Below are 24,915 nucleotides of genomic sequence, written 5' to 3'. Positions count from 1 at the left end.
CCGTATACACTACTACGTACACTACACTACTACTCTCACTACACACACACACACACACACACACACACACACACACACACACACACACACACACACACACACACACACACACACACACACACACACACACACACACACACACACACACACACACACACACACACACACACACACACATACATCTTACACAGAGAGTGATGGTGAGGGGTGTGAGGTTTGGAGGAAGCAGACAGAAGGCCAGATGAAGGTAGTTGAGGAAGCCATCTTCCAAGTTGCAGTCTGGAGTGTTCTTCACAAACGCACAACGGTCTGCAGCACTGACGTTCATCACAAGGTCACACTGTACACACAGAGAGAAAGACACATATCAGTTCACCTACTTAGAGAATTAATTATACAATTATACAGCCGCCATCTCCCATCATTATAGGGCTTAATAAATATGATAATAAATAATTCCAAGTATTGATACAAGACATCACAAGAATAATGTTTTATAATAATTGATATTGCTGTGTTAAGCATCAAGTACACACACTAGACACTACATTTGGCAGCTTTGCAATGTTTTGCCAAGAGAAAAAAGAGACCATCCCCTTGCTGTGATTTGATCAAACATAAAAAGTATGTAAGAATAATATCAACTGAGACCAGGCACTAAGGAGGACATAGATAATGTTCCAGCAAATGAACCGCTTGAAGAAAAAGGAACTTCATTGCATTGTCGCAAAGAATATGTATAGAAATGAAATAATGATATAAAGAACAAGCAGCCCAGCTACATCCAGGGCCTAATAATACCCAGAGGTAATATAGAAAGGTGACATTTACAAACATGATTAACGAAGAATAATAAGGAGAACACATTAACAATATTTAAGAGATCAATACAACACCACCACTAACTACAACCTCAGTGTTAAACATGGAGTTAATGTAACACCTTTTTGAAACCGGCCAAAGCTTCTTGTTGGATATGAGACAAGATGTTGTTGCGGGTTTCATTAGATTATATAACTGTTCCTAACAAAGTGTCAAGGGTGCCAGGTAGTGTGTAGAAAGATGTTTCTATATGCTGTCTGTTACTGATCATGTGACAACCTGTACGCTTCAATCAAACTATGCTGTTACAATTGGCACTGGCAGTAAAACCTGATCATCTGGTAGTTGGGTAGTCACATTCACAAGAAGAAATGGACTGGCACTGAACCAAATATTGCACAGTTTCACTTACAGTCTCCACTATGGCGCCACTATTAAAGATATTTTAAAAAGGCAGGCAATCAAAACTAAATGTGTTTTTATCCAGATTTCCTTTATATCCTTTAATGTATTTACTGTAACACGTGTGGCGCATTGGACTAGTGCGTTGGTGTTCGGATCAGGTGGGCACAGGTTCAAACCCCACTGCAGTCAGCATGTCGTTGTGTCCCTGGGCAAGACACTTCACCCCAAATTGCTCCTGTGGGGATTGTCGACAGTATTGAGTAAGCTATGTTTGTTAATCTGTGAAACCCACTGAGACAAAGGTGTGTTTTGATATTGGGCTGTACAAATAAAATAAACTTTGATTTGATATCCTGTTTGATACACATATATTTTCTTGAATCAAATAAAAAGATCATTAGGTATTATTCTGACCACACCGACCTCATCGTTGTTGCTTTGGTACATCATGGTTAGTGTGGTGTTTAAAGCCCGCAGGGCTGATCCGACTCCACGCTGGTTCCGGGGGCCATGGGAGCGCGAGGTCACCTGTTGATGATCCGATAGCACGAGCAGCAGGAGTGACAGGTAAACAGAGCGAGACATCATTCACTTTACCCAGGAGTCGCGTCCATTCTGTTGGAGAGGACTGTGCTGGGTTGTGTTGCTCTTACAACCTTTCAGTTTAAATAATAACCGGTAAAATAAAACGGCTTCTGTTTTATCCACACGTCAATTGATTATTCTGTAGTTTTTTTTATTAAAGTCTCTTACAGAGACTATCCGCTCAGATTCAATGTCCGCGTACACTGTGTACACTGTCTGTGGAAACAGCTCTGGCTCTAACCCCACCCACTGTTTTTCCAGCCAGACGTGTGGCGCCTTCAAGGACTGCTCGTAAAGTCAGAACTCGTATTTCATTCTACATTATGTTCTTGTTTATCTTATTCCATTGACATGTATATAGACTCCTGCATTTACTTGTTCACTTACAATTTTAGCCCATTATATTTTGGACAGGTATAAGGTTTAATTCCTCTGATCATTGGTCTTACAAAAATAATCTTGCACTATTTTATTCTACTCTTCTTTTCTTGCACTATTTTATGTTTTTTAAATTTGTAAAAGAAATGTAATGTCTATAATATATTATGTTGCATTGTGGAGGAGCCTCGGACTTTATATTTCCATTGCCATATCTACACTGTAGCTACTTTGCATGACAATAAAGCCTTTGAGCCTTGGATCAATATATAAAATATATATATATATATATAAAATGTATTCTAAGAATATAACATTCTACAATTAAAATACATTATTCATCGAGAGTATATGTTTAACGGGACCTTTATTTATGTATTTCCAAAAATACGTTTCCTGTCCTACATCAATAGTAGGCATTATGTTAGCATGCGTATGCACCTTTTTTTATACAATAGAGTTTGGCACAATGAAACACAATGATACAGTAAACATACCAAATAATTAACTTTTTTACAATTTAAAATAGTTGCCTGATGTATTTGATTGTTCAAAACTACAAATTGAACATATTTATCATCGTTCTGGAGATCACACTTGCAGTTTTTCCAACACTTTGAAAGCAGCATGTTTGTTGAATTTAAACTCCCTCCTGCTCTGACGCTTCTGACCCGTGCTCCAGTTCGGTGTTTCAACCTTTTTTCATAAGGGACCCATTTTTTTTACCATTTAGTAAACTGATGACTAATGGCATATTTTACGGATATTTAATATTGAGCTCAATGCATAACATAACAAACTCTACAGAATAACTGATAAACTGTAAAAGCTACATAAGCAGTGAGTGCATTAACAGCAGGAAGTTATGCAAGCAGACAGGGATTGTGGTTTAAACAGAGTTCGTGAATGTGATCGTGAAAAGCCCAGGGTCATGTTCAACTCATCCACTTCACAATTACATAGCATCCAGGCCTCCCAAAAAGATGTAAACTGCAAATGTTGTACATTTATATTTCACATTTATTACAAACAAAAAATATATATTTCAGATACTAAACAGTAAATATCTAAAATACCCAAATCCCATTACAAAGGATCACATGGAATTAGAAACTCAATTTACTGTTTGATTGCCGTGCTGCCGTACAGAAGTGGGTTTTAGATCTTTAAAAAAAAAAAACATAAAACATGTTCTAAATACAATAAATCTGGGATACAGTAAATTACTAATTAATCAGAGTGAGTTTATCCATTATCAGTGAACGTTCAGCCTTGTGTCGGCCGGTAATACACTAGTGCAGCATCCAGTGGTGCCGTGCTGGGATCATAGCAGCCTCTCGCCTGCTGAGTCGACACAGGACACAAGTCCTGCTCACACCACCTGAGGAAGGGAAATAGAAATGGTGTTGTATTTGTTTTTTTATTAAACCTGAAGTAACTGTAAATGTAAATTTGATTAATGTTTTTTTTACCTGAGAGCTGAATAGGTGTCAGATGAAGAAGCTTCTTTCCAAGATGCATGGTCAATGAGAAGGGCACCTGTTAACGTTTAAAACTTTAAAATGTTACCTATTTAGGTACCATACCATCCTTTTAGCGTAACAGAGAAGATTCTAATGTATAATTAACCGGGGAACCAGTAAACAGAACTGAAGTCAATTGACCATTTCACACCATACTTCCTGATAACAATTGTCTTTGTATTATTAAAATGACCAAAAGTCAATATTATAATGACTTTGACTTTCTGAGAATAACTACACATATTTAATATTGATGCATAATGACTAATGTGGGATTATTATTCTAACTACAAAGGTAATGGTACCTACCTGTGTAGATGCGAGCGAGGCTAAAAGCCAGGTCTCTGGCTGCCAGTTCCAGGTAGCCGGGTTCTCTAGTAGCTGCAACCTGAACAAAGTCCTTCAGTTCAGAGAGAGCAGCGTCCACTGCTGTCACCGCCGGGCTCAAGGAGGAAACACTCGATGCTCCTGCAAGCAGGGACTACAAGGAGAAGAAAACAAGATCAAATTCCTGTTCAAGTCTGTCACAGATGAGTTACTGAACTTGTTTAATGGGCTGTTTCCTGAACCCTTACCTTGGCGTGGGTGAAGAAAGCGTGAAGAACCATTCCTGAGCTACGAGCCACGCAGCGCAGCACGTCCAGAGACAGGACATTTGTGGTACCTTCCCATATACTCAACACCTGAGAAAAAAGGAGAGAATCTTTTTAATATTATGCCTTTTTTTCCAGAATCAATCGTTTTGTTAATACAATGGTGGACAATTTTAAAACATTTCTATGCAAGTTTCTCATAGTCAAAGATGTTCATAAATGTCTGGTTTTTAACCCCAAAGATACACATTTTTTAAATAATATAACACTCATAACAAAAAACAGCATTTTCTGCTATGATTGCATGAAAACCTCCTTTAACTATTTATTGATTAGTGGACCTATCAGTGAGGCTCTAGTTGACCTCACCTGTGCATCGCGGAGTAGTCCAGGCAGCCCGGTATCCTCAATGTAGCCCTGTCCACCGAAGCTTTCCAAACCCTCCGACACCACAGCCACCGCCTGAGACAAGGCAAAGACAGTAAGGGTTGCTCTCAAAAGGCGAGATTACTCACAGATAACAAGATAACAGACTGAACAGTTCGCTCACCTGCTTCCCAGTGTACAGTTTGACCACAGGAGTGAGCAGACGCAGCAGATGTGCATCGAGCTCACTTGCCACGCCGCTCTCCTCTCGGCCCAGCAGACGACACACATCCATCACCAGAAGGAACGCTCCACGGGTCTCCACCTGTCCACAGCCGGAGCAAACATGTGTGTGGTATGATGGGAGAGTTTGTATACAGTGTGTCATTAGTTTACCATCAGCCGACCCAGCTCACCTCCATCCTGGCGAGAGTCTGCATGTGTAGCGGGTGATCTTTGAGAAGCTTTCCAAAGGCAGTGCGGCGAGTGGCATAGTCCCCAGCTAACTGGACGACCCTGTGAACACACACACACACACACACACACACACACACACACACACACACACACACACACACACACACACACACACACACACACACACACACACCTATAAATAATAAGCTTTCTATTTTTGTAGGAATCAGCGCAGGATGCAGTGCAGTATTACGAGTCTTGCCTCCTCATTGCGGCTGCTGCAGAGATGCTGTTGTGTATCCTGGTTATCGTCAGCATGTTAGCTATGGAGGCCACACCTCTCCCTTCCTCTGAGATCTGTATTTTTAGAGAGGAAATAAAGGAATCAAGTTCTTTGACATTTATTTAGTCTAAAAAATTAAATCAGCAGGGTTTGTCTTAACAGAGGAGCGAACGAGAAGATGGAGAGACCCTGTGCTGTTGGCAGAAAAGCCTTAAACTCTGAACGTATAACAATACAATATATTTGAATATGCTGTATTTCTTGCTTTTCCCTGATGCCCTGAATATGTCTCTAAATGAGTGGCTTGTAATAGGCTCAGGGGGAAAATTAGAGAGATGTCCTTGCTGTAGCTGCCTCAACAATGATTAAACTTGTCAATGCAATACATACTATTGTATTTCCTCTTTTTAAGCTTAAATATACAAATGTTAGGCGTTAATCATTATATGTAAAGACCAGAGGAGGAATCTACAGCTTATACATACTTTAAGAGACATGGAAATCAAACCTTTTACAATAGGAGACCTTTAGAAATACATGATGTGTAGCTGACCCTGTGTGCCTGCAGGCCGTCCAGCAGTAACTCAGCAGTCGGCATCTGTCTTGTGCCCAGCTTGTCCTTCAGTCTCTGAACCTCGATGCCCTTCAGTCGTCCATCCTCACCTCTGCTCACCTCTGCGTAGAACAACGACAAACCCCGGCTGCCCTGTAGGACAGAAACAGAGCACACAAACTAACTGTAAGGGCAATACATTCACTTTGTAAGTCATTGAGTGTATGGCTGATACTATGTCAGCATTACTGGTGTGGTAGCTCCTGATCTGTCCTGCTCTCTGGCCAGAGTCAGAGTCATGTCTGCGTCTGTTGCAGAGGTGAACCACTTGAAGCCGTGAAGTTTGTAAGAACCGTCCGCCTGGGGAGCAGCCACCGTCTCTGTGCCGCTGCCTGAGGAGAGGAAAGATGGGGAGAGGAAACTCACGAGGCATCACAACACAGGGCAGCAAAAAAGAACAGACTGTTACCTGGATTCATATGAATAATTTGCTCTGTGCTTAAAACATTTTCCAAACATGTTGGGATAATGTAAGAGAATACAACTCAAGGAAATATATGAAAAAGATCTTGTCATTTTTACACATTTGAATGCAGAATTTTAACACCACTAGGTACTTTAGTGTATAGTATGGTACTAGGTTTTAGGTACTTTATTCTACGTTGATAGAGTAACAATAAAATATCTAGTGTTTTTTTAATATTATATTCTAGCCTTTTGTATCTGCAAGCTGAAGCTGATATTGTTCATGTAAGACACTGATGAACATCAGTACTGACCCACGTCAGATCCTCCCTGTCTCTCCGTCATCCACTGTCCAGACGTCCAGAAACGCTCAGGCTGACGAGTGGTCAAACGACTGTAGGCTTCATCTACCGGCCATGAAACACCTATGGACTTCACATACACAACAAGAAAATCACTCAATATTTTACAAAAAAAAGGGAAAACATCAGGTTAAAACAAGAATTATGGATTAAATCTTGGACACAGCAACATATGTGGATTTTCCCTTCATCTTACATGTGCTTTTGTAAAAAAAACAACATGAAAAAAGGCTTTGTGTTTGCATAACTTAGGACACTTCCCATCAGCTATAATTGGCTTCTAAATTGTTTGTAAATGTAAGTATTGTAAACATAATTTAATAATTCAGTTTTATCTTGATTTTCTATCACACCTGGATGACTTTAGCAGCTCCGTCAGTCATGGCCAGAGGACAGGTGTAGAGACCAGAGGACGGAGAGAAGATGTACAACTTGCTCATTTGGTACACACGGCTGAAACACAAACACACACACAGAATAGATCTCAGGTTCTCATTAAAAACTTTTCTTATTATATAATGAATTAGCAAGTGAGCTAAAGTGAAAAGGGAAGTCTAACACTACCTCCACTCGCCGAATGACCTCTCATAGCCAATGGCGACCAGGCCTTCCTGTGCCGAGAGGTCTTTCATGCGTTTCCAGGCGGAGGAGGTCACGATGTGGTCAACTCTTCGCCCCCAGGGATCAAAGTGCACCAACCGTGGGGGGGTGATCTCACACTCTCTGCCCCACTCGTCCACCTCATTAGCCACACGCTCTCCAAATGCACACAAATCTGAAAAAGCTGCCTGTATACAAAAAGAGTAGATTATGGACAAGACCTAAAGACCTGAATTAAGTTTTACATGTATATCTACTCTGTCTGTTCTTACACTATTTTATAGTTTTTTACATTCGTTTTATGTGTTATTATGCTGCATTGTTGGAGGAGCCTGGGACTTAAGACTTCCATTGACATATCTACACTGTAGTTATTTTGCATATGACAATAAAGCCTTTGCATCTTGAAGTTAATTTTATAGAATATTTCCAGCTGTGGAAGGCCCAGCTGTGCGCTCTTCTCACCTCGTGTGGCAGGTGTCTCCTCAGGTATCCTCTCAGCAAAGCGTCCTCTAGAAACGGGTTCTTCAGAACGGGTCTTTCCTGGATGAAGGATCCTATCTTTGCTCTGGAGAACGGCAGGTTGCCTGTCTCCTCCCATAGTGGTTCCTCTTCAGATCTCCTTGTATCCGGCTCAGCTAACCTGGCTGATCTGATGTGGATGAGAGATGGAGGAACAGCACGCAGCGACCTGCAGCCGCCTCCAGCCACACGCCGGCTCAGGAGGGCTGAGCACACCGACATGGCTCAGGACCTGCAGGGTGAGGGGAGGAAATCTGACAGATAAAGTATGACAATATATACAATACATTTAATTTAGCTCACACTTTTATCCAAAGCAACTTACAATAAAGGCGTTGTGTTATTGCACAACATTGGGGTCGTATTCTTTGTCTCCTTTTGTTTTTTTTACATTATTTCACGTTAGTGTTATTCAATTTTAATACATTTCTTCCAAAAATAACAATACTTCAAAATGACCAAAACCTTTTAATTCAGTCAGTAATCATACACTCTCTGTTTTTTGTAATTAAAGGATAGGCCTACATGGCTCTGGCTTTAGTCTATATTTTATTTTTGTTATTATGCTATTCTTTGATTCTAAAATGACTTTTTATCTCATTATTTCGACTTTATTATCTCATAATTATGACTTTTTATCTCATTATTTTGACTTTCTTATCTCATAATTATGACTTTTTATCTCATAATTATGATTTTTATCTCATTATTATGACTTTTTATCTCTCATAATTATGACTTTTTATCTCATAATTTCCACTTTTTTATCTCATAATTATGACTTTTTATCTCATTATTATGACTTTTTATCTCATTATTATGACTTTTTATCTCATAATTTCGACTTGTTTATCTCATAATTATGACTTTACATGGGGATTTTATTTTTTTTCAAGTGGCGGAAATGGGCTTCCATATAAATGAAGCTTGAATTGATTTTTTTTTTTTTTTAACTAATACAAGAGAGCCGAAGAAGAAATCGATTCAAGAGATATCTAGAAGTGCCACATAGCCTACAGCAGAGGTGGGGAACCTCCGGCCTCCGGGCCGTATACGGCCCGCGAGAACATTTGGTACGGCCCTCGAGGTAATTTATAAACACACGCAAAAAAGAAAAAAATTCAAGAAATCTAGACCGCAAAATAACAAGCGATTGCCTGTTTTTCCTGGCCAAGGTCTTTGAACACAACACGAGCCTAACGTGTCATCACGTGGTATATGTCTAGTCTGACAGGGGTGTAGTTCTAACGGAGAGCACCATAAAGAAAAAAATCTGCTTACAGTTTTGTTTCATATGGATGTTGAGAGATGTATCCATAGATCTATTAATTTTACTCCCAAAGTGCACGAGATTGATGGTTTTAACTTCAACATTTAAAAAAAATCTTCCTGGTTATTTGCAAATTATGGTGGAAAATAAGTATTTGGTCAATAACAAAAGTTCATATCAATACTTTGTTATATACCCTTTGTTGGCAATGACAGAGGTCAAACGTCTCCCCCCCCCCCACTTAAATCATGTCCACATGGATATGAAACTAAATACATTTNAAAAGTACGAATCAGATTTAAAAGTTGTGTTTCACGAATAAGGTCAGAAAGATGTGTGACATTTTAAAGTTGGAATGAGGTTTGAGTGAAAGTATGAAGCCTTCATACTTTCACTCAAACCTCATTCCAACTTTAAAATGTCACACATCTTTCTGACCTTATTCGTGAAACACAACTTTTAAATCTGATTCGTACTTTTAGAGATATTAAACATTGTTCAGACCTTGGTAAAGAGGCCTTCTTCAGATTTTAGAGTGTGTGATGTCACAGCTAGAGTGGAGGACAGATTTAAATTTGCCTTCATATTTTCTTTTAAACCTGCCATAATTCCCAAACCCTACATTCCTGAGACATAATTTTTCATGAGAAACGTAGGAAAAAATCTCGTAGCTTGAAAAATAAAATAAAATAAAGCAAAAATAATTAAACAAAATGCCATGGAAACCTTTGATCTCTGGACACGTCGTTAGCTCAAATATAAACACCTGTGTCATGGAACACGATGATGTCATAACTCCAACTGACATGCTCAGAGCAGCAGACTTCAGATAATGGTTAATGGTCCTACCCTCAACAGCTCTACGTCAATTATGGGGTGTCATCATATGCCGTTTCCATGGAAATCCCTCGCCATAAAACACGATGTCGCTTTAACTCCAATGGACACGGTCCAATCGTCCCCCAAACTTTGCTTGTATATCACCGGTCCATGCCTCAACAGCTCCACGCCAAATCTGAGATCTCACCATAGGATGTTGCCATGGAAACGCATCCCTCGCCATAAAACACGATGTTGTCTTGATACCTATGCAAATGGCCTAAAACAGCAACAGACTTCAGATAATGGCTTCAAATGCTGTTGCCAAGGCAACACAATGCTCGCCATGAAACACGGTTTTCTCATAACTTCAATGAAAATGCTCCAAACAGCCCAAAACTTCACATGTTTGGTAACGATGCAGCCATCAACATATCTAAGCGTAATATGGGGTGTCATCAAATACCGTTGCCCTGGCGACAGATCATTCACCATCAAGTTAGTTCAATAGTTTGCAGTTCAAATATTCTGCTGCTTTTCCAAGCTTTTTTACTTTCTTTTCTTCTCTTATCACACATTCAAGCCTCCAGTGTTCATGTGTCATTTCAATCTAAATTCTTCACTTTCTTCTTACACATTACATTTCAGCATAGCAATTCAGCATCAGCTTTTCAGCATAAAGCATTCCCACTAGCAATTTCTTCAGGAATTGCATTCTCTAGTTCACACTCTTCTGCTTCTCCCCAGATTATATGGCTGCTCTTTTTGTTCGTCATTCTGGGACTCACAGCGTCTAAATTGTAAGTTTCTTTGTTTGCTATTGTAAATATGTGTCAGACAAGTTCCCCTTTACAGTATGTGTGTCATGCATGAAAGCCTAAATAATTAGCATTTGTTTCACCTATTGAGAGTGTAACCGACCTCATGTGCAGAGTGCACACACATTTACAGCCTCAGTGGGGTCAGCCTTATAGTCACATGGAAAAGAGTCACATGACTGTCGAGAGATTTTCTCCATTGTTTCACTTGAGTTGTGAGATTTCCTCAAAGGAGGAAGGACAATTTGTTCTCATTCAAACTTCACCCACTGAACCCAATGCAATTAAGTAACTGTAATGTGTCTTCTTTAATATAACATTTCAGGAAGAATATCGTGGAGAAATGATGAGATGCTTTTCATCTGTATTTGCTTTTCTTAGGATCAAACTCACTTGTTTTTTTACTGTTTCTTCCCAGTTTCTGTCCCAACCTGTCAGCCATCTGTACCAGTCTGCACCTCACTCACAACGTGGCCGTATCCTTTATCTACATCTACGGCACTTTCCTCACAAGTCAACACTTTGATATACAGTATTTATGTTTAACGAGTACAAAGCCATTCCATAAGAAGGATTATCCACCAACATACAGTAGACCAAGACCACATATTGTACCGGCGAAAATCAAACAAATCAAACAGAAAATGAACTCTGCTGAGGCACCCGTTAGCGAATCTCACGCAGGGGAAAGGATCCAAATCCAGGCAAGAATATGGGCATTTATTTCTGATGATCTTATATCACACAACAATAGTACAATTAACAGATGTTCTATATATTCATTTCCTGCAGCCTTTCCTATGGCTTTCCTTAGTCAGCCTGGTAAAAAAAAAGATATGCCTCTGCTGGTGAAATGATCCCACCACCACCTGTCTCCAATTTATACCGATCACCAGGTGCCTAAAACGGCCTTCAAAATAAAAGCATAAACACTTAAACACCTGTAAATAAATGTTAGAGTATTAAGAAATACAACATATATAAATAGCTCCAACAGAGATGGTTGTTGTTCCTCTCGTTACTTTAGATTACGAGACTTTATGTTGTTAAATTCATTATTTGTTGAGAACATGTTCCTTGACTGGCGTTTGTTCTGAGGGTGTGACGTTCCTCGCTCTTGGTAATGGTGCTCCGGACGTCTTTAGTGCTATGGCAGCGTTCTCTCACCCACACACTGCTGGACTGGCTGTCGGAGCCTTATTTGGTAGGCACATCTTCCGGCGCACACTGAAAACTCATCTCTTTCGACTCCACTTCGAGCGATAGAATTACTAACAAAGAATTGATAACAAAGCACTTATAAAGGACTGGCTTATCTAAAGCCAGTTGAGCAGCACTTGAAATGTTTTAGCTCTATGAAACCTGATGTACTTATATGATTCTGTTTTCTTCAAGTTTGTATCTTGTTGGTCGAATGCACTTTTTGTATGTCGCTTTGGATAAAAGCGTCAGATAAATGCAATGTAATGTAATGTAATGCACAGACACACACACACACACACACACACACACACACACACACACACACACACACACACACGCATGCACCATAGACAACTAAAGCTGTTTAATATGGAAACCTGGTTGATATGTCCCCCTCCACACACAGGAGCTGGTATATTTGTCACCACAGTGGTTGCCGGCAGCGTGGCGCTGGTCAAGCCTTTCACTGTGGCCTCCCGTCCATTTCTGCGGGACGTCATCTTCTACATGGTGGCTGTGTTTTGGACTTTCCTCATGTTGTACAGAGGAACCACCGCACTGGGAGAAACACTAGGTAAATACACAAACACACACAATGACACACATAGTGTTTATACGGATTGACAATGTTGCCTTCTTCCTCAGGGTGTTGCATATTGGTCCTTTTTTGGGAGGCATTTTTAACATGCACTTGGCTAATAATAAACAATCATCATTTTGTATGATTGAAATCACTTACTGGTTTCTGGGCTGCAAAGGTCCAAGGACATAGAGTGTCACATACTGTACGAATTGTAAAGCCTAATGACTTGACTTAAATAATATACTAAATGTAACACACTCCATGGTATTGGTGGACTTTACCGCCTCAGCTCTGCTTCAGAGCCATTTCTTTGTTTGTTTTGGTAACCCGTTAACACATTCAGTGAGGCATAAGCCACATTTAGGCCAGAAAAAAAGTGAAGTTCCTCCTTTGTGAATGTAGTTGTGCATGCAAAGTGTGTGCATGCAAGTGTTTTCTTGTTACCGTGCCAACATCTGCAATCTCATCTATTTTCTGACCAAATCTAACTCAGATTGCAGTTCAGATTCACTCAGCCGTGACTGACTGTTTCTATGAAGTCTCTGGAGGAGTATTTTAAAAATATTTGTATCAGAGGTCCTTTTTTGCCAAGGACCCCTAACAATATAGAGAATATTCAGGGACCCCATATCAGGAACACTTGAGAAATGAATAACATTGATGTATTTCTGCATTTAAAATGTATGTGCAGATTTTTTTGATCAAAATGTGATCTGAGCTATGATCGATTTAAAAATGTAAATATAAGTTGAGCTTTAAAGCCTTTTGTTAAAAGCCCTATATTAGGAGTTTTAAGAGCAGTTTCACTTCAGTCTTTCAGTATGATCTTCACTTTGCTTCATTTCCTTTTTCCTAGGGTACCTTGGCCTCTATGTGGTGTACGTGTTGATAGTTATTATCAGCGCGTACATCTACAACCGACAGAAACATTTGATTAACTCCAGTGTGCAAAGTACTGCACAAATTCCAGGTTAGAAACACAAATACATTTACAGCCACATCAAAATAAAAAATACATTTACACATTTCCCCATTGATGATATGTTTTGTCTTTGCAGCAGAGTTTCACTCGTCTGACTCGTCTGATGATGACGTTCCCTGCCTGAATGGAGGAACCGTCCAACAGGAGTACGGTAGGAATGCAACACGACAATTTAAGTTAATACACACCAGGATTTATTTTGCATGATCAGGACCATAAGCTGCACGTGCATGTGTGTTTCAGAGTCAGAGTACAGGCCACTTCTGCCCTACTCCGAGTCCACGAGTCAGATCCTGCTGAGCTCCATGAACCCGGTGGACAGCAGGAAGTGGAGGAGAAAAACCTGGAGCTGGAGGGCTCTCAAAATACTGAAGGTGGGTGGGCTGTGAAGCTCAATGTCTGAATGAATCTTGCTAGTACTATAGGAGCCACATGTAAAGTATTTTCTGTGTTTGTTACGTCATATTTTTTGAGTCACTATAGGTGGTGGGCGTGTCTATTGGATTTGGGTGGTGACGTTTGAGGTTTTATCCGGTTGCTCTTACCTGCGCACTTTGTCATAGATGGAGGGGGATTGAGCTGGGGAAGGACAATTTTTGTACGCAATCACATTCTCGATATGGACTAGAAACAATTGTATGTTTGCTTGTTTCGTTTGCAAATAAAAGGTCAAACGCATACCAGTGGAAAGACTGTTTTCTTGCACGTCAGACAATGTTTTTCTCTTGTTTAGTCCCTCGTTGCCCTTTTTTTGGATTACTAGAGCCACAACAAGTACACCAAGTCAAATGAGTGAAAGTCTATTCAAAACTCTACTGTCTCATCAGACGCCCCTAGAGGTGGTGCTGCTGCTCTGCGTCCCTGTGGTCGACCCCGATAAAGAAGACAGGAACTGGAGACGCCCGCTGAACTGCCTCCATCTGACCACCGCTCCTCTGGCCTGTCTGCTCACCTTCCAGTCTGGGGCCTGTAAGAGCAGCATGACACACTGACGCAGCCATAATAAGATCAAATATACGGTTAAATCATTAGCCTGCCATTGTAGTTTTGTTTATTGAAGTCTTCATGTGTTCCTCAACTAATGTCTAGATGCAGATTATATGATCCAAGGGCAGTTTCCCGTCTGGCTGCTGATGCTCCTGCTGGGATTCTTCCTGTCTGCCATCGCCTTCTGCACCACCACTAATGACTCCCCTCCCAAATATCATTCAGTAAGTATTTGTTGAGATTAGAAAAGGAGCTAGCAATCTCCAAATATACAGGATATGAAGCTTTTTTTAGGGTTAATTAGTGCCACCTTCAGGTCAGGTCTCAAATGTTAATAACTTTAACACAGTTTGTCTGCTCTGTGAGTCTCAGTGCTACACAACTAAATGCTAACATCCCCACAAGCTAATATTAAAATGATATGTTCACAATGTTCAGCAGCATTGTTTAAATGGTCAGCATGCTAGCTTTTGCTAACGAGCACTTCAAACGAAGGACAGTTGAGGCTAACAGGCATGTTGTTGAGTTTTGCAGGAATTTTTCATAACCCCAAACTATTTATATTAAACATTCTGGCAATACATTTGTTAGTTGTTGAGATATTTCAGGCTGGTTCACAGTGGTTGACTGAACGAAATGCCATCCCTATAGCCATGTTGCTAGCAAGGCTTAAAATAAATGCAGTGTATTCATCACAACTTATTTATCATCAGAGTACATTTTTTCTTTTTCAGATTGGATAAATGTAGGGTTTTATCCATGGTTGTGTTTCTCTTCTCCAGCTGTTTTCTCTGCTGGGCTTCCTGGTGAGTGCGTTGTTGATCAGCGCAGCCGCCTCAGAAGTGGTCAGTCTTCTGCACATGCTCGGTGTGGTGCTGAGTCTCAGCAACACCGTGCTGGGACTCACTCTGTTGGCCTGGGGCAACAGCGTAGGAGGTGAAACTCATTGTTGTTTACTAAAATATGAGTGTACTTTAAACTTTTAGCACATAATGTATAACTTCTTCTTTTTTTCAGACTGTTTTTCTGACATCACCATCGCCCGGCAGGGTTACCCACGGATGGCCATTTCTGCCTGCTTTGGAGGCATCATTTTCAGTATCCTTTTTTATAAAAGAGATCGTCTATCAGAGCCGTGGGAAGTAGGGGTGCTGCAGCACCCCCTGGTGGAGGACAGGGGATCTGCACTTCCACAAGATTAAACCGAATTTTCAGCCTTGATGTAACAACATTCATAATTAAGTACAGATAACACCCTTTTTACCCCGGTTACATTTTCCATTTGCCCTGTACGATGGGCACTGTAAGTGATGGAAGTGGGGGATGTTGGCTTATCAGGCGCCCGCAGCTCACAGCCAGCGTGAGAGAGAGAGAGATAGATAGATAGACAGAGAGAGGGGGTGCACCGGTACTGGCAGGGATTGTTGTTAGCTTCTGCTGCGCTAACGGATATAAGAAGCTGTTTCTACAATAATGTGGAGGGAGAGTTCTGTCTTGTCAGACTGAGAGGCTCAGTGAGGTAAAGGACTCTGAGGGTTTAGATAGTTCACTTTAGTCTAAGTTGTCTCAGTGGGTCTCAAACGTTTTGATCACAATTGATGTAAACAAATATTTCCAAGGCACACCTTTATAATTATTAGGATAAATAAAAACAGATTGCTGTTGCGTGTGTATACTATACAGTACAATACTAAACATATTGTTTAAAACTGGAGAGATTTAAAAATATGCATAAATAAATGTTAACTGGTAAAAGAAGATATAAATGAACCACAAAAATAAAATAAATTAGCCTACATTTATTTGTTATTGGCTATGGTAGGTTATTGGTTATGTTCACATACTTATTTGATTAATAAAATGTAAACAGATCTTTTTCATATGGGTGTTTTAGAGTTGTACCCCCTAGATCAGTCTCTAGTAATTGGGCGCTCAAAGTGCACCAGATTGAAGCATTTTACTTTAAAATGTTAAAAAAATCTTCCCGGGGAGGCACCCCCGGACCCTCCTAGAGGATGTGAAGTCAACCCCCCAATTAAAACATGTTCATGCAATACTAAATACATTTGAAGCCTTTTTATATAAGCTGTCCACCATGTCAATATGTTTCTCTGTTTGTAGTGTATTGGTCATAGAGGTTTTTCATTGCCAGCTAAAATCTTGCCGGGCAGCAAATTGGTCAGAACCGGCCCTGGTGTCATCCCCACAGCACCCCCCATTTGAAACATGTTCCCACGGCTATGTCGTCTATCAATCTAAAGACATCACATACAGTATGTGTAAAGATGGTTGGGAATAAATGCTCCTTGACTGTTTTCCCTTCAGACATGCTGCTTGGAGTTGGTTTAGGAGGTCTGATGCAGATGGTCGAAACACACAATGATGTGCAGGTAATCACAGGAGTTCATAGTTGTGGTTTTTTAACACAAACCATTAAGATGCAAAGACTTTCTATTGGATCTAACAACCTTTGTCTCTTTCTCCTCCTCAGTTTGAAACCGATGGTTTGACGTGGGTTCTTGCAGCATCGCTGGGTTTGTCTTTGGTTCTGTCCTTCGTCATCGTTCCTATGAGCCGGTTCCACTTGGGTCGAAACTACGGGATATTTCTCCTCGTCTTCTACGCGATCTTCCTTATCATTGCGCTGCTTACAGAGTTTGGAAAGATACACTTTGTGTAGATCTGACTACACAATGCCCTTCAGTAAAGCAAAATGACACACTGGAACAGATTCAGCCTCTGCCGGGCATAATGTGACATCTGTATTCATTCAACAACAGAAACCTGCACATGCCAAACTGACAAATCAATAAGACTGAGACTTCTCTGCTCAGGGAGAGCTGAAATTATTACACTGTGCCTTTATTAAACGTTGTGTTTGTGCTGACTGGATCTCGCACTTTGGGAGTCCAGAATGAAAACACAAGTTGTAAAAATGTATACTTTCAAACATTGTGAATTTGTCAAATATACTGAGAATCAAAATGTTAAAATGACCTTGTACAAAACTGCTTTACGGGCATTAAATAATTTTGGTTTGGTATTTGTTTTACAGGTCGTGGTAATGCTATGCTGGTCTGTGTTATATGATACATTGTAGGTCAATTAGCAGTTACCAGCCATATGATAGTACAGCAAAAATACATAAATGCACATAACAACTCAAACAAAATCCCTTCTTACTAACTGAAACACATCACAGAATAAGGAGTTATAGAAAAGTAAAACACTTTGAAGCCGTTTAACATTAGTTAGGAGATACACTGTTATTGTTGCATTGGGTTGAGCTAAGAGGATTGTTTGTACTTTTGGTCTTAAGAGAACTTAAATGTAGTGTCTGTTGATACTGATCAGAGGAGCCACTTAACTAAGGCATCGGGGTTTAAGCACTACAGGATTTTCAGGAGGTCACAAATGGCCTTCAGCAGTATACGTAATATCAGTCTTTGAAAAGGACATCAACGCTTCAATGGTCCAGCACTGCTGTCTTTCTGTCTTTAGTGACACGTCTTCATCAACTCGTCTCCCTCTCACGACAGTCCAAAAGGCCCCGGACTAGTTTCCCACTGTGGCAAATAGAGAGAGTGGGGGAACTGGAGAAGTCCTGGAGTGATGGGAGCTCCTCTGCATTTAAAAACACTGAGATGGTGCTGTGTATGTACAGTACTGCTTGCTAACTATGTGTTAGTTGACGCTGTGAAGTCCAGTCTGTGCATTGAGCTGAGGCTCGGGGAAGGAACACGGGTCAGAGACGGGACGGTCCAGATCCTGACCCGGGCTTTGGTCCAGATCCTGACCCGGGCTTTGGTCCAGCTCAGGCAGGTTTTCCCTCGAATACTCTGCATACCACTCTTGCTGAAACGAGACGTACAGAAGGTAAGGAGATTGTTTTGGTTAGAAAAGTTCCCTACATAGTGAATTGGTTAATTTTTGTATCTCTTTTAGCATAGGGTCCAGTGGCCCATCGTTTATGAAAGATAATTCTGTCCCACAATTCCTTGTAGCAGCAACATTTGAACGGAGATGGCAGACCAAAGTCTATAACGACTGTCTCATAATCACGTAGCCTAGTGTAAGTGCAGTCAGATTACTAACACCACTTCTCCTGAATCCTTATGATTTCTCCTTTATGTCATTCCTTAGCCTCATTACATTTTCCATTGAGCTAAAAGAAAGTTGGTAAGGAAAAGCAATGGGACACAGTTTTTCATCTGAATTATTTCTTCAGTTTCTTACCTGTATCTCCTCCTCGTACATTTTCATGCTTAGGTCACTCTTGGTCCTAGACCTGCGGCCCAGGTACACCAGAGACGTATGCTGTGCACAGCAAAGCAGGAGGGAGGGCTGGTTAGTGGGACTTCATGTGAGGAGAAGGAGTAAACCGTGTGTGTGTGTGTTTTCTTACCCCTCCCCTGTCCATGGCCTGTAGGACTCCCTGTAGAGAGCTGAGGGAGGACAGTCCTGGGCACGTCTGTTTGAAAAGCTCCAGAGTGGCCAGAGCCTCATCCCGACTCACCTCGACTTCAAACACTATCCCGTTTTCATCTAAAGAAATAAGAGCACACACAGACAGAATGACTCACTTTCATTGGGAAGGTTTTTGTTCAGAACAAAACATAAATTATCTTGCTTTGAATCTATTTATTGTACTATGTTTTTTAGTTTATGTTGTATATTTGTAAACACTTGTCTTTATTATTTTTAATGCTGAATAGGTTTTTTTATATTTTCTTTTTAGAATCGTTATATTTTCAACCTTCTCTTACAACTTATTTTCTTATGTTGTTTATGTTTCCAACATCGTACACCAAAGAAAATTCCTTGTACATGTAAACGTACGCGGCAAAAAACTTGATTCAGATTTGCCATGCAGGAGTTCCTTCCTTTGGCATATTTCCCAAAACATCAGGGAGGGTAGGATAGCTCTGCATCTCTCTCTATGTCCTGACAGGCTCCATACATTTGGCGCCATGTTATTGTTTTTGATTGGTTCTCTTATTTCAATTTGCGCCAGCCTCTCACCCTCTGGGTTCTCCACTGGTTCCCGGTTCTTGCGGCTGTAGTTCATGCGGAACACAAACGCATCCAGAATGAACGCTACGATGATGGTCATCACCACCTGGAGAAAATCAAAATGACAATCATTCACAGTCACACTGACGCACAGATAAAAGCAGAAATGCAGTGTTTACTTCCAGACACAAATCACAAACACAAATCACTACACTCACCATGGTAACTATGTAAAAGGTCATGAAGTAGAGCCGGCTCCAGTGCGTCGTCATAGAAGTGACTCCTTCCTGTGGGAGAGAGAAACACACTCTGATCAATGACAAGGCTGCAGAGTGGGGTCGGATGAAAGACCACCAATACATGACTTCATCTTACCATTGTAATGTACCAGTTGTTGACCACAGTCAATTCAAAAAGAGTCACTGGAGAAAAAAAAACGAAGAGGAAGAAATAAATTAGATAACTGGAAAATGTACAAATCTAAATAAATATTACTGATCCCGTTTTTGAGAAGAATTGTTAATGTCACAGCAGCTTAGAGCAAATACAACAAAGATAATAAGCACAAACTATACAGTCCGCATCAACTAAAGGTTCAAAGAAATGGAAATGATTGAGGTTTCTTATATTTAAGTGATGTGTCTTCGGTCATCTGTAGGAACGAATGAGCTGCATGAAGCACAGACAGACGGGAAGTTGTAAAGTACCGATGGACTAACGCACATTCATGGGATTCCTTAACGATACCAACAAAGAATATCTCCAGCATTTTTTAAGTAAAATTACCAAAGCTGCTGAGAATGTTGTTGAAGTTGTTGAGATAATAGTAGCCTTCTTGCAACACTGTTTTGTTGCCAATCGTGACGTTTCTCATTCTGTAGGACTCTGCCACTGTGCTGGTGCTGAGAAAAGAAAAACTAATTTATCCTCTTGAGCCAGCAGGTATGAAAACATGCAGAAGATCAAAGTTACTGCCTATTTATCCAAATCTCCCAATGTGGATACAACTGAAAAATGACTTGCAGTTACTCGACTCACTTGCAGCAGTTGGGGTAAACCACATCTGCAAAGAACTCCATCCCAACAATCGCAAAGGAGTAGTAGAAGATAATTAATGTCAACCCCAGACTGGCCATCCTGGGAAAGAGCTCGAACATGGTGTCCAACACATTACGATACCGCTGCTTTATCTTAAACAACCTGAGAAAGACAACAGACCAACAGTTTAACATAAAGAAAAACTGTGAAATATAAGTTCATAATACTCTTAAGAAATAAAAGCGTACCGGAGCAGCTGAAGTGGTCTGAGGACTACGATGAAGTAAAACGGCTCCATATCAAAGGCAAGAGCAATCAGACCGAGGAAGGCAAACAACGTCACAGTGAAGTCAAACCTGGACATGCATCACAGTGAGCATTAATGTCAAAAACACACAAAACCAGGACATTTAAAATACATTTAAGTTGTGTTTTCACTAAATATCCACATTAAAGGCACAGTGAGAAAGATGTGTAGGTTGCAGTTTGTAAACACTTAAACTTGGCTCACATGTTTTTATGGGCAGTGTCCACCATCTGCTTAGCTTCTTCTTGGAAGCGCGTTTAAGATATAGCACCAGGTTAATTCTTTTTTTTTTTTAAGAGGTTGAAACCAAGACATTTCCGGAACACAGCAACATAAAAAGAGAAAAGTGGAGGGGGAGTATTTAAATCTATAAATTGTATTTCAAATCCTTCTCATTGTGCCTTTAAAGTTTCAGTTAGAGTACTGAATCCAAATGTACATATATATATTCTTATGCTCGCTGTGGAGCTGGGCATAACCTGTCTACAATTCTGACCTTTATGGATTCAGTACTCTCTGAATATGTAAATCAATCAACCCAGTATCCAAGTTATTACTCACAGATTCCACCCAGAGCTGATATAAGCCATCGGCCCCAAACCAGTTATTTTCAACAACACCTCTACACCATAAACTAAAAATGGAAAGACAGAAGCAGAGTTAATATTAGTGTAAGTGAATGTAAACAACTTTCATTCTTGACACCCTCTATGACCAATTCATTAGTATATGATACTTTTCTGTGTGGGTGGGAAACTGCACACAGTGTACTCACTGGTTAGAAAAACAATGTAACTCCAGGGAACAAATCTGGACCAGGAGAATCCACCTGCATGAGGACAGGAAGATGAGTGATCTGTAGTTCAAAAGACTTTGCTTCAGTCCTCTGTGTTTATCATCAGGAAAGATCTTACTATTCAGTGAGTATGTCTCCACGAGGATCCATACGCCATTGATGGCCACCACCACACCTGCAGCAAGAGGGAAGATAAAACAAGTTTATGATTAGAGACTTTGCATCGATATCTCTGGGACCAGCTGGGAGAATGTAAATGATATCACTTACACATGGCGTATTGAAAGGCCTTCGACTTCACGAGCAGGTTGATACCTAGTGACGTAAAGAAGAAAGGGCTGAGAGTAAGAACTTAAGACACAGGTTTGTTGGTCTGATAAACAGAAGAAGAACAGGAGGAAAAGAGACTTGCCTTTGAAAATGAGGAAGGTCGTGTGTGGAAGATCATCAAACCAATGTTCTCCACTGCGTCGTGCCTAGAACACACCCATAGCTTCACATTTAAAAAGTACAAAAACAACAAAAAGAGTGAAATATAAATGCACATATGTAAGGATACTCACCTTCCATTTAAGGCCAGTGACCTCATAGAACTTATAAAAGTCCTGTAGACTGAAGCAGAACAGACAGGAAATATAACTTAACAGGTGAAGATCTACCAATGGCCACAAGGAGGGGCTATTGGTGCCATGCTTCAATATGTCATTCTGTTGGACAACCGTTTACCAAGTTTCATTTGATTCAAATCCAATCATCATGTTTAAAAGTAAGTGTAGCACAGTCTGTGGATACATATGTGTAAGCGGTCACACACTTGTGCATGTGGCTGAGAGTAAAACATTAATATTGAGGAGCATTCACATTTGTATTTGGTTTGTTTGAGGCAGTTACCTGAGCATTGGAGCCCCTGAGGTGTTAAGAGCTTTATATGTGAGGAAGCGGTCTCTTGCAGACATCCGTGGTCTGTAAAATCGCATGAGACCATCAAACTGTTTTAGTGTCACACCTGACGGCCTCTGCAGAGAAAACAACAACAGTGTTTGTGAGTGCTTCATATTCAATAAATAACTTGCACCAAATAAACATTGGTGAGGGCTCACCTGCCGGCTAACTAACAGCTGAAAGGCATGGTCGATAGCGGAGCGTTTGTGAAGTAAAAGAGATTTAAACTTCATCTTCTCAACGTCATTAAACGTATCGAACACAACTGCCAGGAGCTGTGGGGGGGAAAGAGAAGTGAGGCTGATGAGTGAACATGTTGTGAAAACACTTGAAATAAGCCATATCTTATTATAACTGAGGTATTAGAAGTGGTGGAAACAAAGTACCAGGTTCATGATGAAGTAGAGCTCTATGGAGAGGTAGACAATGAAGAACACACAAGACCAGCGGTTCTTGGAGTAGGAAGGCATCATCACATCAGGGAAACTACAAGAAAAAGGGAAACATGAGAAATGAGGTATAACATTGAAACTGTGGAATCAGCCAAAACACATGTGGTGAGGGGAACTAAAACATCATTTATGATGAGCTCTGAAAGCAGGAAGTTCTGCTTGCATGGCATGTATGTAAAACTGGAACAGAAACGTGAACAGTGCTTTGTGTTCGGCTGTGCTTACTTTGCTGTGGTGACCAGCACAAACAGACTGACGAGGCTGTTCTCCAGGGTGCTGAAGTACTGCGGCGAGAGCACAGGCTTTAACACAGAAACCTGACACCAAAAAATCCCCAGACTAACACAACTCAGATAAACTCATGTCGGGCACTAAAGACTCAACATACCGGGTCAGTTTTGTTCGGAGAGAAAAGGCAGAAACCTGGAATGAGACAACAGGACAGTAATGCAGCCAGAGTAACAGGAAGTAATGTTTTTGTTTTTTTAAATGCCACAAAAACCAAAACCCCCACAAACTAGTTTCTATGTTTCTGTTTTCCTTCACATTCTTACCCAACATAGCAAATATAACCATGAAGAAAAGCAGCAGTAGGAGGATGTCAATGAAAGGTGGGAGGGACTGGAAGATCTGTCGCAAGTTCCTGATTGGATAAAAGAAACATTAGTCAGTACAATGAAAGGTTTAACAGTGAAATATCTGATAATGTTTAAGTGGGAGAAAATCATGGACACATGGAAAAGGGAGATTAGTTTGAATTAAGCAATTTACAAATAGGTGATTAAAATTGACCACCAGTGAGCAGTAAATGTCCTTTTTGTCAATTTACAACAAATTTGTGTACTACATTAAACTAGCTGAAAATCCTATTTGGCCATGAATTTGACCTGACTGCGTGAATGTGTGATGTTTTGGTCACGTGTACCTGCGCACAGCACCACAGTATCTACAGTCCACCAGGAAGATTGGTCTGAGAGCTCTGGTCACTCTCACGTGAGACGTCTGTCTGATCAGAACCACAATGGCCTCCACAAACTGTAGCAGCAACACAGACGTCTGAACAAGGAGGAGAGACGTCATGAACATAAAGCATCCAGCATGCTGAAGTAACTAAAGCTGGGCTGCACAATGAATCCACACAACCAAAATCAACAGCTAAGGTGAGGAAGAACACATTCATTCACCAATTCATTCCACCACGAAACACGGTGCTTACAGTCTGCTTTTTGGCAGTGAATTCAAAGATGACAATAGAAAAGCCTGCATTGCTTTTCAAGAAAATCTAAAACATGACACATAAAAAACTGTGGGAAATCCCCATCAGCTGTTAGACAGGTTATCCTTTAGCGAGTCATCATATTGAATGTTCTGTCTGCATGAAAACAATGCGGACAATCATTTAAAAAAAAAATGGTGTTGTTAAGAATGATAGGAGAAATCAGGATTCCAATTTTGAGTTGAAAACATTTTGATTCTCATTTTTACCAGAAGCCTGCAGCACTTCTATAATGTCATCAGAAAGACCCCATCATGGATCAGTTACCTTCACCATGGTCCTCTTGTGTCGTATGAAGGTATGGAAGCCTAACCAGCGCAGTTTCATGCAAAGCTCGAACGCCATCATAACCAGAGCCAGCAGCTCCAGAGTGGCATGGACCTGCAGAGGGGTCAATAACACAGGGGCTTTTAGAGGGAGCTGTGTGTGTGTGTGTGTGTGTGTGTGTGTGTGTGTGTGTGTGTGTGTGTGTGTGTGTGTGTGTGTGTGTGTTTACTCACATAGACATCCAGACGCAGTGAGGGCACAGCGGGGGCTTCACACAGCGACAGCATC

At 40.6% G+C, this 24,915-nt stretch overlaps 4 protein-coding genes across 5 annotated transcripts in view; 1 reads left to right on the top strand and 3 right to left on the bottom strand.

Moving 5' to 3' along the window:
• LOC104947837 (sodium/potassium/calcium exchanger 6, mitochondrial-like) overlaps positions 1-2,052 on the bottom strand; it is a 2,589-nt gene extending 537 nt beyond the window's left edge. The window contains exons 1-2 of the mRNA XM_010773951.1: positions 1,651-2,052; positions 177-340 (exon numbers count right to left, since the gene is read on the bottom strand). Coding sequence (XP_010772253.1) covers positions 177-340; positions 1,651-1,815 — 329 coding nt within the window. The 5' untranslated portion in view covers positions 1,816-2,052. The remainder of the gene's footprint in view (positions 1-176; positions 341-1,650) is intronic.
• A 1,140-nt stretch (positions 2,053-3,192) lies between these two features.
• On the bottom strand, positions 3,193-8,126 carry LOC104947821 (uncharacterized). The gene is made up of 14 exons (XM_010773926.1): positions 7,818-8,126; positions 7,317-7,540; positions 7,106-7,205; positions 6,705-6,822; positions 6,175-6,317; positions 5,926-6,078; positions 5,352-5,446; positions 5,089-5,188; positions 4,857-4,997; positions 4,676-4,768; positions 4,289-4,396; positions 4,023-4,194; positions 3,663-3,729; positions 3,193-3,571 (listed from the first exon to the last, which is right to left on the bottom strand). Exons 1-14 carry the CDS (start codon positions 8,094-8,096, stop codon positions 3,457-3,459), a joined length of 1,908 nt encoding a protein of 635 aa, XP_010772228.1. The 5' UTR covers positions 8,097-8,126; the 3' UTR covers positions 3,193-3,456.
• A 2,533-nt stretch (positions 8,127-10,659) lies between these two features.
• On the top strand, positions 10,660-17,579 carry LOC104947822 (sodium/potassium/calcium exchanger 6, mitochondrial; the record flags this gene model as incomplete). The annotated part of the gene is made up of 13 exons (XM_010773927.1): positions 10,660-10,763; positions 11,200-11,257; positions 11,880-11,985; positions 12,391-12,558; positions 13,424-13,537; positions 13,626-13,700; positions 13,793-13,923; positions 14,377-14,518; positions 14,639-14,760; positions 15,319-15,472; positions 15,554-15,634; positions 16,862-16,926; positions 17,028-17,579. Coding segments are annotated over 13 exons (1,509 nt in total), but the record flags the coding sequence as incomplete, so codon positions are not given.
• The window catches only part of tpcn1 (two pore segment channel 1), a 16,697-nt gene continuing 9,162 nt past the window's right edge, over positions 17,381-24,915 (bottom strand). For both annotated transcript variants that reach the window (XM_010773930.1, XM_010773928.1), the window contains exons 4-26: positions 24,628-24,741; positions 24,010-24,140; positions 23,639-23,727; positions 23,473-23,507; positions 23,310-23,368; positions 23,019-23,118; positions 22,791-22,907; positions 22,582-22,706; positions 22,254-22,302; positions 22,103-22,166; positions 21,961-22,005; positions 21,809-21,865; positions 21,670-21,723; positions 21,456-21,528; positions 20,836-20,943; positions 20,588-20,749; positions 20,336-20,451; positions 19,925-19,971; positions 19,768-19,836; positions 19,559-19,655; positions 18,942-19,081; positions 18,773-18,853; positions 17,381-18,391 (exon numbers count right to left, since the gene is read on the bottom strand). In XM_010773930.1, coding sequence (XP_010772232.1) covers positions 18,221-18,391; positions 18,773-18,853; positions 18,942-19,081; positions 19,559-19,655; positions 19,768-19,836; positions 19,925-19,971; positions 20,336-20,451; positions 20,588-20,749; positions 20,836-20,943; positions 21,456-21,528; positions 21,670-21,723; positions 21,809-21,865; positions 21,961-22,005; positions 22,103-22,166; positions 22,254-22,302; positions 22,582-22,706; positions 22,791-22,907; positions 23,019-23,118; positions 23,310-23,368; positions 23,473-23,507; positions 23,639-23,727; positions 24,010-24,140; positions 24,628-24,741 — 2,103 coding nt within the window. In that variant the 3' untranslated portion in view covers positions 17,381-18,220. The remainder of the gene's footprint in view (positions 18,392-18,772; positions 18,854-18,941; positions 19,082-19,558; positions 19,656-19,767; positions 19,837-19,924; positions 19,972-20,335; positions 20,452-20,587; positions 20,750-20,835; positions 20,944-21,455; positions 21,529-21,669; positions 21,724-21,808; positions 21,866-21,960; positions 22,006-22,102; positions 22,167-22,253; positions 22,303-22,581; positions 22,707-22,790; positions 22,908-23,018; positions 23,119-23,309; positions 23,369-23,472; positions 23,508-23,638; positions 23,728-24,009; positions 24,141-24,627; positions 24,742-24,915) is intronic.

The sequence above is a fragment of the Notothenia coriiceps genome, unplaced genomic scaffold (assembly GCF_000735185.1).
Source record: "Notothenia coriiceps isolate Sejong01 unplaced genomic scaffold, NC01 NC01_scaffold00013172, whole genome shotgun sequence".
Lineage (NCBI taxonomy): Eukaryota > Metazoa > Chordata > Actinopteri > Perciformes > Nototheniidae > Notothenia > Notothenia coriiceps.
Note: the sequence above shows the minus strand (reverse complement) of the source record. Positions and strands in the feature narration are given on the sequence as shown.

What these genes read in the sequence shown, in the direction of transcription:
- LOC104947821 (XM_010773926.1), bottom strand. Translation starts at nt 8,096, where the DNA reads ATGTCGGTGTGCTCAGCCCTCCTGAGCCGGCGTGTGGCTGGAGGCGGC. An exon ending in ACAGGGAGGATCTGACGTGG is followed by an intron (nt 6,318 to 6,704) that starts GTCAGTACTGAT and finishes TCCTCTCCTCAG; the next exon opens with GCAGCGGCACAGAGACGGTG. An exon ending in CCTCGCTCGCATCTACACAG is followed by an intron (nt 3,730 to 4,022) that starts GTAGGTACCATT and finishes AAACGTTAACAG; the next exon opens with GTGCCCTTCTCATTGACCAT.